The sequence below is a fragment of the Mesoplodon bidens genome (assembly GCF_964165515.1).
Source record: "Mesoplodon bidens genome assembly, chromosome: 11".
Lineage (NCBI taxonomy): Eukaryota > Metazoa > Chordata > Mammalia > Artiodactyla > Ziphiidae > Mesoplodon > Mesoplodon bidens.
Genome location: NC_138167.1, coordinates 37,916,557 through 37,931,842, shown reverse-complemented (window position 1 = coordinate 37,931,842; position 15,286 = coordinate 37,916,557). Strand labels below are relative to the sequence as shown.

The following is a 15,286-nucleotide window of genomic DNA, read 5'->3' as shown; positions in this document are numbered from 1 at the left end:
AAAAGTAACAATAATTTACTTTGATTGTACTGAAGAAGCTCCTTCTCTCAAGCCCTCTTATCTTCTCTTATATATAATGATTTTTCCTTTTTTAAATGAGAATCATAGACTCTCAGGGTTGGAAGGAATTTTTAAGATAATTTAATACAAACACCCACTATTGCATGAATCCTCTCTACAGTATCTTCAGTGAGGTCTTCCGTTAACAGCTGTTCTCCAGGGCAAAGGAGATGAAGGAAAAATAGAAAGGGCAATCCACTATAAGTTATATGAATTTATAAATAAAACAAACTAGAGGATCTAGATGTGGTCTTCCCTACTCACAAGTTCTCAGTCTTTCATCTATATTGTTTAATTATATTATGAAGAATTTGTAAAGCAGAGACTCAATTTTATGTTTGAACTATTGAGAATATGGCCCAACAGGGAGTGAAGCAACACTTCTATAACAATTTATTATGAGAATTTAGATCACATGCTCCTGACGTTTTCATTTCAATGATCCAAAAAGCTAAAAATATTTTTAAAGGTCTACTTTATATGAACAGAATTATAGGAAACTTTCATCACTATTACTTAAGAATAAGTTAAATGATCTAGTATAAACTACAGGTTAAGAGATTAGGTTCTGGAATGAAAATATATGGTTTGATCCCTAACTTCCCATTGATTAGCTATATGACCTTGGGAAGTCACTTAACATTTTAAAGCTTTGGTTTACTCAGCTGTAAAAGAAGATAATAATATTACCTCTTTCACTGGGCTATTAAGAGGATTAAATGAGCTAATTCACATGAAGCACATTGTTCAGTATATGGCATAAGTTTTAAGTATCTAATAAGTGTTAGCTTCCTCATACCCACAGATGTAATAAAAACATAGAATTTAGATGTAGAGAACTCACTATTTAAAAAAAAAAATTGTTTCAGAATCTTAAATCTCCAGGCATTTACATGGGTGCTATTTTAGACTAAGGATTAATAGTGTTAGGAAAAAAAATTTCATGCTATAAATAGCTTATAGGGAAATTTTACATTGCCAGAATGGTTTTAACAAATCAATATGGATTATATCATGTGCTAACTGAATAATACAATTATACTAATTAACTGATCATGCATTCCACAGATTCTGGAAAATAGTGTCAGCCTTTAACTGACGAGTTTAGAGTCATGAAATCATTTGACAAAATATAAAGTTATTATTTATTAGAAACTTGGTTACTTCTCTGTATGTCTGAATAGTCAATGCACTAAAGATATTACTCAACATTATATATCTGATGGGATTTTAAAATAATCCTCCTGATATGTCCACACAAGGTTTAAAAAATAAAACTGCTATTGTTAATCAATACCATAAATTACAGTGTCTAGTTTTATGTTACATTTTATTAAATAAAACATCCCCTTTTTATAAAACATTATTCTGTTCTAGGCCCCAGTTATCCAGTTCTAAACAGTAGTCAGCTTTCCCCTTAGGGCAAAAAGCAAAATAAGACAAAACTTTCATTTGCTGATTCCACAAAGAATTTAAATTCTGCCAGTCCAGGGCTTCCCTGGTGGCGCAGTGGTTGAGAGTCCGCCTGCCGATGTGGGGGACATGGGTTTGTGCCCCGGTCCAGGAAGATCCCACATGCTGCGGAGCGGCTGGGCCCGTGAGCCATGGCCACTGAGCCTGCGCGTCCTGCGGAGCCTGTGCTCCGCAACGGGAGAGGCCACAGCAGTGAGAGGCCCGCGTACCGCAAAAAAAAAAAAAATCTGCCAGTCCAGAATATCCATGGAAGTAATTAGAAAATGAAGGAATAAAGCTATTTTTCACTTATTTCCTATCCCCCAGAAATCAGTCATTGCAAGCTGAAATACCTCACTGTCTGAAGAGCATTCCTTTTATTTGTTTTTTGGTTTTTTTTGCGGTATGCGGGCCTCTCACTGTTGTGGCCTCTCCCGTTGATCCGGACGCACAGGCTCAGCGGCCATGGCTCACGGGCACAGCTGCTCCGCAGCATGTGGGATCCTCCCAGACTGGGGCACGAACCCGTGTCCCCTGCATTGGCAGGCAGACTCTCAACCACTGCGCCACCAGGGAAGCCCCGAGCATTCCTTTTATATTGACCCTGAGATTTGAAAACTCCTCTTGATAACTGATTACGATTACAGACTTAACCATTAAAAAACTATTTATTGATCCAGAAATCAGGGAGGTCAAAATAATTACTCTCATTAAAATGAAAGAATATTAACTGGGAAATGTTTGTTGAGTCATATATAAATTCTCTTTTTTTCAGAATTTATTCAGATTACTATCCATCAGAAGAATGAGGGACTGGGGTCACCTTCCCAGCATTTAACAAGCATCCTGGGGCGGGGGTGTTCACATTTTTGTCAGTATCTCATGAAGGAACAAAGAGTATTTAATTATTAGGTAATATGACAGTTGATGGCAATCTACAGAAGATGTTATTCTGGGTGAAATAAAAATGTGCTATGAGAAAATGGGAAAAAAACATACAATGGAAAACTACTACCTCTCATCCTACAACCACCACTTAAAGATGTCACTGCACATGCTCCGTGCTCTATTAATTGAGAGACTTTTTGCTTTCACAGGCTGGCTGTCCACTTACCCTAGTTGTTTTCACTTTATTCCCAGAGGAACAGCTCCATCCTTTCCGATCTGGAAGAACTTTACATTCCTCGCCCTCAAGACATGGTTGCATATGGCACCACCATTTCTGTTCCACTATTGAAGCTACAGGAGATAGAAAAATCAATTTAACATTTTCTATTTGGGCTTGTTAATTCTTTGGATGCACATTTAAAGAGGAACAAAAGCCACATGTTTTTCCCACCACTGGGCTGATTAGATTTTGAAGGATGCTTTTTTTTTTTTTTTTTTTTGTCTAAAGGGAATAAATCTTTCTAGATTTTTTGATGAAAAATATTTTTAAATTTTTTACTTTACTGTAGTAAGAATACTTAAAATTTTAAGATGGTAGATCTCATGTTAAGTGTATAATACAGTATTGTTAATGATAGGCACATTTTTAAAGGATATTTCATGCAAACATATAGGCTTCATGGACACTAACATATTGGAAAGAAACTACGTGGATACATGCATATGCTGATTTACATAAACATATAAGAAAGTGAGTCCATGACCAGAGTCAATATTTTAGAATCAATGTAATATTTCCCACAAGTAGGCTAAAATCAGGAAGGCATTCAAATTAACACAATCTTTTTTTACTGTGGGCAGTAACTATCATCACAAGGAGTACACCATGAAAATATAAGCACTTAACACATTATTATTTATGATAACATCAATTATATAGACCCACATAAATATTTATATCCTATTGTAATTAGGTGAATCCTCCAAGAAAGAAATTAATATTTTGATAAATCTCTATAAAAATATTTCATGTGAATTCTATCCACAGCTAAACATTCACTCATCCGTGTGGTGTTTATTTTTCATTGTTAAGAACCAGCCATGTGTTTAGGTACCCACACTATTTAATCATCTATTTTCATTTTTCCTTTGCCAAATAATTTATACACACACACACACTTACCCTCCACTGGCAAATCAATATTTCATGGTATCAAAGTAAGAGGCACATGGACTTATTGGAACCTCATTATAATGTCTTTTGCTACAAAACCACATAAGATCTTAGACCATCTTCCAATAGATTTTAGATTTCAAAATGCTCTTCAAGTGACTTTGTACCAACCACATGATTGATGGTGCGGTCCCCCAGGATTAACCCCAGTCATCAGCATCATAGTGGGATTCCAGTTCTAAGCAGTTCTAGTCTACCCTATCACAAAGAGCAATGGAAGAAGCCTCACCATCCACACAAGATGGAGCAGCTCGTGTGGTACCTGCCACCTGCCCAGGGAAGCAGGAGCACTTGACTGTTTGTGAGCGTTCTTCTATCTTGTTCTTATTACAACATCTGTGGAGTGCCACCACCTCGCAAGTGCCCGTTTTAACATGGTGAGCTGCACAAACAAAAACAAAAGTTGAGATAACATTGAGAAAGCTTTGGATACTCCCCCACTCTTTTTAATTAGAAGCACATTAAATATAGCTCTATAGAGGATCCACCATGCATGAAACTAGAAGTACAATGATGCTGACTCCATAATGCAGATTTGATCTCTTTGCTAAATGTGGTAGGACCATTCCTGTCAGTAAATGCTTGGTGAAGCAGGAACAATTAGTGACTAGATTAGAATGAGCTGTTACAGCAGTCTGAAATATAGAGGCAATGTGTGGTATCATCAAAAACATATTTATTTGCATATGACTTTTTTTACACCTTTTTGTTCAACATGTTGATCAAAGTAAGGGAACCCCCTGGACAAGGTGTCCTGTACTAGGGCTGAGACAAACCTTATTCTCAAAGTAGGTGGGTTGATAAAGGTTATATTCTTCATCTAGGGGTGAGTGTAAGGGCCAGGAAGGGAAATTCTTTTCAGAAATCAGGGAGGCAGAGGGTGGGAACCCACTTCAGGATTCTTCTGCTCAATTTCCCTGGAAATGAACTAATTGGGTGATTTTTGAAATTGCTGCCATTTTCCTGAACGTTCCGTCCAGTCTCAGGGATGGCTGTGGCATGAAGCCAACAGTATTTCCCGCACCTCCTGGGGGGGCTGGCCCCACCCCTCAGCCAAGGCAAGGGCTCCAGGAGCTCCCTTGCCCCCCACCTTGCACCCTGGTTCTAAGTTTACAAAGTGTTTTCCTCGTTCCTTTAAGTCCACTTCCCTGCCTCTGACATTCCCTCCCTCCCTCCCACCTGCAGGGCTGAGATCAGAGGGTGGTGATGGTAAAGGGACCCGACAATGATGTGACCCTCTTGTCTCATGTCAGGGGAGAGAGCTCGGTGGCCTCCCCTCGCCCTCATGTTTACATTTGCAGTCTGAAGCACTTTAAGTTACGTGGAGTTTTTTGGTTTTGGGGGTTTTTTTTTTTGGTTTGTCTGTTCCTGTAACTTATTCTCCAACTACTGCTTCCAACTGAAATAAGACTATTAAATGCCTGTTCAGGAGGGGAAAAAAAAAATCATTCCTTTCAATTTTGCCTGAGGGAACAACTGCCACCAAATGACAACCACCACAGACAGAACTTGGATGGATTTATATCTAGCCTGGAAAACCCAGTTCACTAAGCTGTGAGGCTCCATTACCCATTTTCTTAACCTCCAGTAAGGCTACTGAACTGTTTGTGTGACTGAAATTTTTGGACCTCACTTATCACATTAGGGTAGGGTTCGAGTTTGCCTTCATTGTTTTTTTTACCCACTATTTCTTCTTCAAAGTATTAACCCTACTGTGAAATGATAAAGCAAAATTTCCATCTGATAAAAATAAAACCAGTTTAAAATCAAACATTTGTTGAAATGTTATGCTTTCAGAAATTTAAGAACATGTGATTGATATAAAAACAGATTTAAATAGAAAAGTAGGACATATGAAGTTGTTTCATGTTATAAACATACTGATATAATTTTGTAAATGAGATGAGTACATCATGCATTCATATCAATCTTCCCCTCAGAGATGAGGAACCACTAGGCAGTAACTCAGGTTAGATTGTTTGGATTTTTCTTCTAAGAGAGACCAAATCACATGGATTGTCCACCTCATCCCCCATGTGAAACCAAGAAACTCAGGCGTAACGTACAGCTTTGACACATAATCCTCAAAAGAATGTTAAGAAGCAGATACCATTTCCAATGTCACAAAGATTTTTCTGTCACGGTAGATACAAATGGGGATTTCTCCATGTGTGATTAAAACACAAGGCTATCAAACAAAAGCTAAAAACTTGAAATCTGGATTTCTGTTCCTTGTGCTCTAGAAAATATTTTCTTAGCTAAGGATGATTCAGTTTGTTTTAATTTATTGAATGCTTTATGTAATATTATGAGTCAAAATACTGCTTTCTACACTGAACCTCATTTAGTCACATTTTAATTGAGTCAATACCACATATCAGGCATGGTTCTGAGTAATGGGGATGCAACAATGTATAAGATGGACATAGACCTGCCCTCAAAGAGCTCATATTCCTGTGGAGAAAACAAATAATAATTAGGTACTAATGAGTAAGTAAGACAATATTAGATTTTCTAGCTCCTTGAAAGAAATGCAGTAGGGTAATGTGATTGAGAGTAATCAAGCAGGGAGGGAAGGCAGATTTTTGTGAGTCTCAGGGAAAACCTCTCTGAAGAGGTTTTAATGGCCTGAATGATGAGAAGAAAGCCTCCATGATGAAGAGCTAAGAAAGGAGGAACTTTCCAAAGAGAAGGAGCAGCAAATGAAAAGGTTCTGAAATGGGGAAACATGTGGTGTGTTCCCAGGACAGCAAGATGGCCAGTGTGCCTGTACTGTGGTTGAACAACTGAGAGGCTGAGGACAATGTGTCAGAAACGTAGGAAGATGGTGTAGGGGAGGGGGTGCTATGGTAAAGAGATTGGACTTTATTCTCATTGCAAGGAAAAACCTTTGGGTAGAAATGTTGTCATCTCATTAATGCTTTAGAAGTTTGCTCAAGCTGCTCTTTAGAGAATGGACTGAAGAAAGCAAGAGTGAAAGCAGGGAGACCAGTTGTGAAGGGGTTGCAGGAGTTCAGGAGGTGAAGGATGGGACACAGACTAGACTAAGAGTTGGGAAGAAGTACCAGATGAGGGATATTTCAGAGTAGAGTTGGTTTGACTTGCTAATGGATTGAGTATGAGCTGTGAGGGGAAGAGGAATTAAGGATTACTCCTAAGCTTGTCCTGAGGAATTAGAATTTGGTGGTTCTGGAAGACAGAGGAGGCCTGGGAAAGGGGGGTTTGGCAAAAGTTGGGTTGGGTCAGAATTACTGTAGTTCTGTTTTGTCTGTGTTAAGTCTGAGATTCTTATAAGACACAGGAGTAGAGATGTAAATCAGGCAGCAACACTTATAAAATGGAGCTTAGGGAAGATATCTAGACTGCAGATACACACTTAAGAGATCTAGGTTGATAGGTGAATTTAAAGCCATAGACTGGACTAAATTGCCATGGAAAGGCTACCGCTACTGATAGAAGTAGGGAAAGAATAGTCCAGAACCTAAATCTGGAAGAGGGGAGACAGTAGAAAAAACTGATAAGGAGCAGAACATGAGGTAAGAGAAAAAGAACATGAGATAAAGGCATGGAAAACCAAAGAATAAAATGTTTCAAGAAAGAGGGATTGGTCAGTTATGTCAAATGTTGCTGAAAGGTTTAATAAATGAAGTGAAATAATTGTCTACTAAAAAAATAATATGATGCAGCAGTTAAAACAGAGCCTCTAAAACCGCAGTAGCTAGGTGCAAATCTAAGCTTCTTCAAACAGCATTGTAACCTTGGGCACATCATCAAATATCTCTGATTAGTATTTTTTCTTATCTAAAAGAAGGATATTAATAGCACCACCTTCATATGGTTGATCTGGGGATTAAATGAGTTAATATGTATAAAGTATTTAGAATACTCCCTGCCTCATAACAGGTACTCTGTGTTAGCTATTATTAACACTTGATCTAGATAAAAATCATTTTAATGGCATGATGAAGATAAAAGCATGATTATAGTAAGTTTATTAGAGAATGAGATGCAAAACTGCAGATAATTATAAAAATTTCTTTCAAGGAGTTTTTCTGTGAAGGGAAGAAGGAGATGAAGTAATAGTTGGAATGAAGCAAAAGTTCAAGGAAATTTTTTTAATGGATGCCATAAAAGCATGCTTGCTTGCTGGAAAAATCTGGGAAAAAGAAAATGACAATATAGGAGAGAAAGTTGAGAATTAAAAAAAGAATGTTCTTGAAGGGAAATAAGGAATTGAGATTGAGGGCACCTGGGGGGTTGGCATTAGATTCATGTGGGGACATTTAATCCTAAGAGTGAAGGTGAGATATGTGAATACAGAGTCAGGTAGGTGTGAGCGGATTAGTTGGTGAGAAGATGAAGTTTCATATCTGATTTTATCTCATTTTGCTATGAAATATGAGAGATATTTGAGAAGAAAAAAGAATATGAAATATATATTTCAAAGAGGAAGAATAAATTTACTGGGAAAGAGTAGTAGGACTGCCCGGCAGGGAGTTGGCTGATGCACCCAGTAAACTGTAAAGGACACAGTGGAATTAATGAAGGGGTGGGATTACAGAACAAAATGGAAATAAACGACTGTGTGATGATAGATAATTTGGGATGCTTGGAGCTCTGATAGCAATTTAGGGAAACAGAGATGTAAGTCATGATGAGATGTGTCCTGCAAGTCTTTGAATGGAAGCCAGTTTAGAGACAAGAGATTATTAGGGTTTCTTCAGACAGTGATGCTAGTAGGCAGAGGACCGAGCTGAGACAGCTTCAGGAAGAGCTGGACAGTGGCTGGGCTCTCTTTTCCACAGAACTGCAGCGGCCAGGAGCACACAGTGAGGTTCCACTAGTCTCTATCCTGAGAAAACAGGCAGGAACCATTTCAGCATCATCCACCAGGGCTATTTTATCATGTTTGTTACAAGGAAATTTTTATCATATGTTGGAAAAGAATTGACAGGTAAAAAAAATTACACCTGGTTTTCCCTTCCCAATGCCAATGTCAAAATTCATTTCTACTTTTCCTGACAAGAAAAACTGTACTTCTCCACCCCATTAATTAAATCTATATGTGGTGATGTGACTTGCTTTGGCCAATGAAATGAAAGCTAAACTTACGAGCAAAAGCAAAGGATATCAGTCTATGTGGACATTTTAGTAGCTAGTGTCATTCACCAGATTTCTCCCACCAGCAAGAGCAACCAATTACATTCTTGATAGTGGAGACTATATCAGCCTGAGTCCCCAAGTAAAGAGACATGAAACAGAGTCCCCACCAACCATATGGACATATGAGTGAGAAATAAACCTTAAAGTGTTATAAGCCTCTAAAATTTGGTGGTTGTTTGTTACTGTCACAAAACTTAGCCTACCCTGACTACACAGTAGTATTTTCCATTGCTCCCTAGGTTGTGCAGTAGGATATATATTGTCAAATGTGTTAGTTGAAGGATAAGTCAGTGAAACATGATATCTCAAAAACCTGGATCATTCTAGCTTATTGAGTCAATGCAGAATGAACAGAAACAAGAAAATGTTGTTCAGATATTTATATAATTCAAAGGGTTATAAAGAGTCATTTTACAATTGGATAATTATGTTGGCTAAGTTCAGTATGTCAGAGCTCTGGTGAAGAAAGTGTGCTTATTTCTTCTTTGAGAAGAAAGGAGGTAAAATGATGTCCATAAGGTATAATGAAGAGAAGGATAAGGTAGGAGCTGCACTGGGAAGAAGAGAGCCATGTCCTCCCCCTTCAGAGAATAGGGGACTAAATGTTAAGGAATTAATAATAAAGGTGATGCAGAAGAGCAAACCTCACAGACCCAAGGCCTTTCTGCCCTGACCTTTCTCTTCATTGCCTGTGAATAAAATGCACAGACACACAGGTTGAGTTTCCTTGTGAGAAATAGGATTTTGTGAAAAATCTCTATCAGACTTTGTCCTTCTTATTACAATTGAAGTTGTAAAGCTTTCTGTGGGGGAATGAGAAGGGGATGATTAACCTTGTTAAAATAGAATAGATGATAGGTAGGTAGGTAGGTGGATGTGGGTGGATGGATGGATGGAAGGATGGATAATCCTGCACTCAAAGAGTTTTAAGGCATGGGTAGGGAGAATATTGACTGTTCAATATTTTATATATGCCAGTATATATGGTAAGTAAAATGAGATATCTCAAAATAGGGACGTGAATCTTCTAGCAAAACTTAGTTCACCTAAGCATGGCATACATACACACACACATAGTTTTCTTATTTGTCTGCTATATATCTTAACTTCTCATGTCAAATTCTTGTAGACAAAGGCTAACTTTTCATGTAAACTGCTAGTATGTGGCATGTGTTTAATAAATGGTAAACAAGCAATTTAAGAAGGTAAAACTAATTCCTGTGGTTTTCCTTTAAAAGGTTAATGAGACTGTAAAAAATTCAAGCAGTTACTAGAATTCTCTACACGGAGTCAGACAGAGCTCATGATAAACTAATCTAATCAAATATTAGGGCTTTCCAAATTAACAACATAGACTTCACAGACAATCAGCGTCATACTAAAATGATGCAAGACCCCCTGGAGAAGATTTAGATGAAAAAAGAACAAACAATTGTCTTCATGTCACAATCCCCAAGTCACAAAAGATAAAACAAAACAACAAAAAGCCCCACACCTTTCTGCTATTCTCTCCTCCCTGAATGTGATGCATTAATACAAAATGTTGCCTCCTACATTTTTGTGAAATGACACTAGAGAACACATAGATTTAATTCTTATGAAAACAGGATTACCAAGTCTTGCCCAGCTCTAATTGTTGCCTTGCAAGGTTATTACCTTCATATATCATTTCAACAATAGGATACCGCCCTACTGGTTCCTCAGAAACATGGCCTTAAGAGACTGCCTCTTAAATCATATCTTAAGATTCCTAAATGTTTTTGCAAAGCTGTTATGATTGGAATACTCTGGAATGAAGTCTTATAAGGCATTTTAGCAAAATCTTTGTTTCTCACTATTTTTTACCTTCTCCATAAGAAAAAAATATCTGAATAACATTTGGTTTATATGTGTGCATAAATTTTTAAAAATTATATATACACATACCTATATAGACACATTTAATTATATATAATTATATACACATATATGTTTATATATATGTTAATATGGTCACATTTTAGCCATTACCTGTGAACCAACTGTATACATAAATATGAAAAATGGGTTCACAGAATAGTATTTATGCAAATCATTTACCTTGAGTAGTGGTTGCTGGCCTTTGGTCAATAAGAGCACAAAGCTATGCATATCACATTCTAAATGTAAGAATAATCCATTCACTCTGGAAACAATTTAAGGAATAGTGGTATTTGCTAAGTAACATCCATAGAATATTCACTGTATGCTATGCATTGTTCCATTTTATCATCACAACAACCATTAAAGAGGAAACTATAATTATCCCCAATTTACAGATGAAGAAACTGAGCCAGAGAAATAGTAAGTAACTTGCCCAAGGTAAAATAGTAATAGACAAAACCAGAGGTGAGAATTCAGACAGTTTGCTTTCAGAAACCATGATCTTCAACACTATCATATGATGCCTTTTCTACAGAGCTCCGTGCACATGCAGTAGACTACAGTTCCAGATGATGTGAAGGAAAGCAAGAAGTGTATCACTGTTCCTACATGTGATACTTGGTAGCCTAGAAAGGACATGGGCTCTGGAACTGAAATATCTCAGTGCAAGTCTACCCTAACCTATACTATACTTGAGTAAATGCTTAAGCCCATTCACCTTTCAAAGAACTGGTTTGTTCATCTCTAAGATAGCTCCATCGAGTCCTTATAAAGACCAAATGAGATAATGTATGTGAAACTGCTTTTAAACTGTATAGCATTACTTAAATGTTATTTTAATTTTAACTATTAATGTAATTAATGAATACCAAAATGATACAACATATAAATTTAAAAGATATTGCTGTTAGAGAAAGATCTATATTCTATAAAAGTTCTAATATTTAAAAAAATCTATGTGTATATATATGTATATATATGTATACACACATAATTGTGTTGACATGAGATGCATGTAAAAAAAATTAATCTGACACAAGCTACAGAAGAGAGTAAATTTAGCGTCAAGTTGTGAATTTGTTCCTACTTGGTTTCCTCTCCATTAGATTTCAGTTCTTATTTGTATTCTGATTTGTCTCGTTGACTCTGAAATTTTGTTTGTCTCCATACACTCCTATTTAATAGTTTTACCCAGCTTGACTAGCTCCCCAGAGTATGCATTACACCTTCTAAGCAGAAATAAAGCATCACCTACATGCACCAATAGGCATCTGAAATGCAAGCTAGTTAGTGGATTTAGCTTGCTGTAAATCACTTTGAATGGAAAAAATGTGCTGAAACAAAAACTTTCTGAGACAGCTAATTTCTCACTTTAATTCATTAGACTGAAAAAATAGGGCACATTTTTAGACTTTCATGCTGAAGCAATCTAATTAAAAGAAATGGTCATTTAAAAAGCTCAATGAAATTTCAAAAGTTCACATAATTTATGAAGTCAGGATGACTGGGGAGGAAATAACCAAGTGTCAATGACATTTTTACAGAGCTTATTTTCTAAAACTGCTCCAGTTTCATATGGAAAAAATAAAATTATTGGGGAAAAACAGATTGCCACAAAGGATAATAATCCTAATAACAGTACAGTCTCCGTTAACAAAAGCAAACTCTCAACCAGAAGAGGTACCACAGTCTATTTTAAGAGAAAGAGGCAGAACAGAAGAAGATTCATTCTTGGGGGAATTTTAGATTCACTGCCCCTCAGCTCAATCATGAACATCTTCTATATCCACGTTTTAAATGAGAAGTGATGTTGAGGAAGGCAAACCTCAAAGAATATTGGTCTCTTTATAAACTGTCCAACAACTTCTGCTGGTAAGGTCTGCTCTGAAAAAGAGGAACTGGACCAATCAAATCCATTTCTCTAGAAATTTGAACTAAAAGTCACAGAATTGTCCCATGGAAATGGGCACTTGGGTCCAAAGGTCATTTGGCATCCGGAGTCAGGTAACCTGTGGAGAGCTTTGTGCAAGCCTCACGGTGTTGAGAGATGGGGACACATAGGCGTGGGAAACAAGCACAGGTACAAGGGTAAGAGACAAAAAGTAGGGAGTTCCACCACCTGCCTTGGTGTCTGCCTTTCTTGAGGTCTTCCTGAACTTTTTCCTCAATTCCTGAAATATTTTATAGAATAGGTTTCAGTGAGCCCCTTTTTTCCTGACGTAATTTGATGATGTCTTTGTTCTTTGAACCAAAAATAATATACTGACTAGAATATTTCCTCTTTTTAGATAAAGTTAAAATTAACAAAAGCTAATTATCAATCAGAAATATTGTACAGCACAGGGAACTATATTCAATATCCTGGAATAAACCATAATGGAAAAGAATATGAAAAAGAACATATATATATGTGTGTGTATATATATATGTGTGTGTGTGTGTGTGTATATATATATATATATATATATATATATACACACACATCTCAGTCACTTTGCTGTATGCCAGAAACTCACATAACACTGTAAATCAACTAGACTTCAATTTAAAAAAAAGAAGTATTTTCTACTCCTACTTTTAAGAGCAAAAGACAAGTTTCCACCTTCAAAGTAGGATCCAGGAAATTCACCATTCAACAGTCTCACTTCCTATATTTACCTCATAGTGAAAATTGACATTTCAAAAGATAACCAACTCCAATTACTATGAGGGGAAAATGATCCATAATATTCTTTTAAATGTTTCTAAAGGCAAACTTTTAAAAGTAGATTTCCTGCTTAATCCCAAATTATACCCCCAAAATGTGAAGAATCAGAACATCCCCAATTCCTAAACACTATGAGAGTCACACTGTTCTTTTATGACTAGTAATATTCCTGTAAGTGCTCCTAGGAAGGAGGGCAGGCAGCCCAAGCGCTTCTTCAGGAAAATGATAGAGTGAGTAGCAAAAGCAGTGAAAAGAAAGATGGGATTTTGTCCCTGAAGAGTGAAAAGTTGAGTAAGTCCCTGAGTCTCTATCCTCATCTGCAAAATGAGGAAATCAGACTAGTTTTAGAGGTAATTTAAAGGTTCCTTCCATTTCTAAAGTGTTATGAGTTCATGAAATGATTAAGTTTCATTACAATGGGTACAATATATGAGACCTATCAGAAAATGAAAGTCAAAGTAAAATGTATTTTTTAATTGCTTCAAACTGACAAATTAACCTAAGTCACTGAACTTAATGAGAAACTGAGAAGAGAGTTTATGAAATTTATATTTTGGATTTATTTCTTACCTGTATGAAGCCACAAATCTTAACTACACAGTGTAATATTCACTATAAAGTCAACCAGTATCCTCACGTTGCTTTATGTACAAAATTGTTTGATTACTGTTGATTCCATGAGAGCAATCAAGTCCAAAAGGTAATATGTAACACGGTGGTTTGGGTGAGGAGTCTGAAGTCAGATGGTCCAGGTTCAAGTCCCACCTTTAAAAGAGAGTATCTACCTATTCACCAAGACTCCTTTTTCTTTCCTCCTGGGCACACAACTAGACTACATTTTCCAGTCTCCCTTGCATGTAACACATGGAAGAGGGGCAGAAATGAGTTATACTTCTTCAAGACCAGGCCTACAAAAAACCTCCCACTCTATCAGCCACTCTCTCTCTTCCCCTTTCAGATAGATGTCAGTGCCAAAGGTGATCGTGAAGAGTCACCATCAGCCTGGGCCCCTGAATGACTGTAGAGGAGAGATCTACCTCCTGATACTAACTGGATTCACATACACAAGGAATAAACTTAGGCTATGTTAAACCAATAAGATTGAGTGTTATACCTGTTACAATAGCCAGTATTAATTAATATGCAATAATATTCCTAGTAATGGACTTAGGAAGGAGTTGGGTACCATCCAAGTGCTTCATGGGAAAAATTACACAAAGAATAAAAAGAGCAGTACTATAGTCTGAATGTTTGTGTCCTCCCAAAATTGATATGTTGAAAACCTAATACCCAAGGTGATAGTATTAAGAGGTAGGAACTTTGGGACCTTTGGAAGGTGATTAGATTTGGTGCTCTTATAAAAGAGAGTCCTGAGAGCTAATTTACCCTTTCTGCAATGTAAGGATACAACATGAAGTCTGAAACCCAGAAGGGGACCCTCACTCTACCGTGCTGGCACCCTGATCTCAGACTTCCACCCTCCGGGACTGTGAGAAATAAATTTCTGTTGTTTATAGGCCACCCACTCTTTGGTATTTTGTTATAGCAGCCCATGTGGACTAAGACACACAGAAGATAAAAGATGTGATTTGAAAAAATTAAGCCTCAGCTCCTCATCTGTAAAATGGGAATTGCATTATCATCTACCATAAAGGGTTATAATGAGGATCAACTGAGTCAACATTCATAATGATATATGATAAAGGGTAAATGTTAGCTATAATTATTATGGAGGCCTTACATCTTTGAATCTATTTATATACAATGTGAATATCTAAAAGAGAATCAATTGATTTTTAGAGACTTCAAGTCTAATAAAGTCCTACTTAGCCATTTTACAAAAAAGAAATTGATGGTTAGAAAACATTATCCTAATTCAA

General features: G+C 36.8%; 1 protein-coding gene across 3 annotated transcripts in view; it reads right to left on the bottom strand.

Moving 5' to 3' along the window:
• TAFA2 (TAFA chemokine like family member 2) overlaps nucleotides 1-15,286 on the bottom strand; it is a gene marked incomplete at its 3' end in the record, with an annotated part of 531,245 nt that overhangs the window by 44,562 nt on the left and 471,397 nt on the right. For 2 of the 3 annotated variants that reach the window (XM_081248764.1, XM_081248763.1), the window contains exons 3-4: nucleotides 3,864-4,016; nucleotides 2,582-2,751 (exon numbers count right to left, since the gene is read on the bottom strand). In XM_081248764.1, coding sequence (XP_081104890.1) covers nucleotides 2,582-2,751; nucleotides 3,864-4,016 — 323 coding nt within the window. Of the gene's footprint in view, nucleotides 1-2,581; nucleotides 2,752-3,863; nucleotides 4,017-15,286 lie in introns of those variants that run through there. The other variant, XM_081248765.1, reaches the window with a different exon arrangement.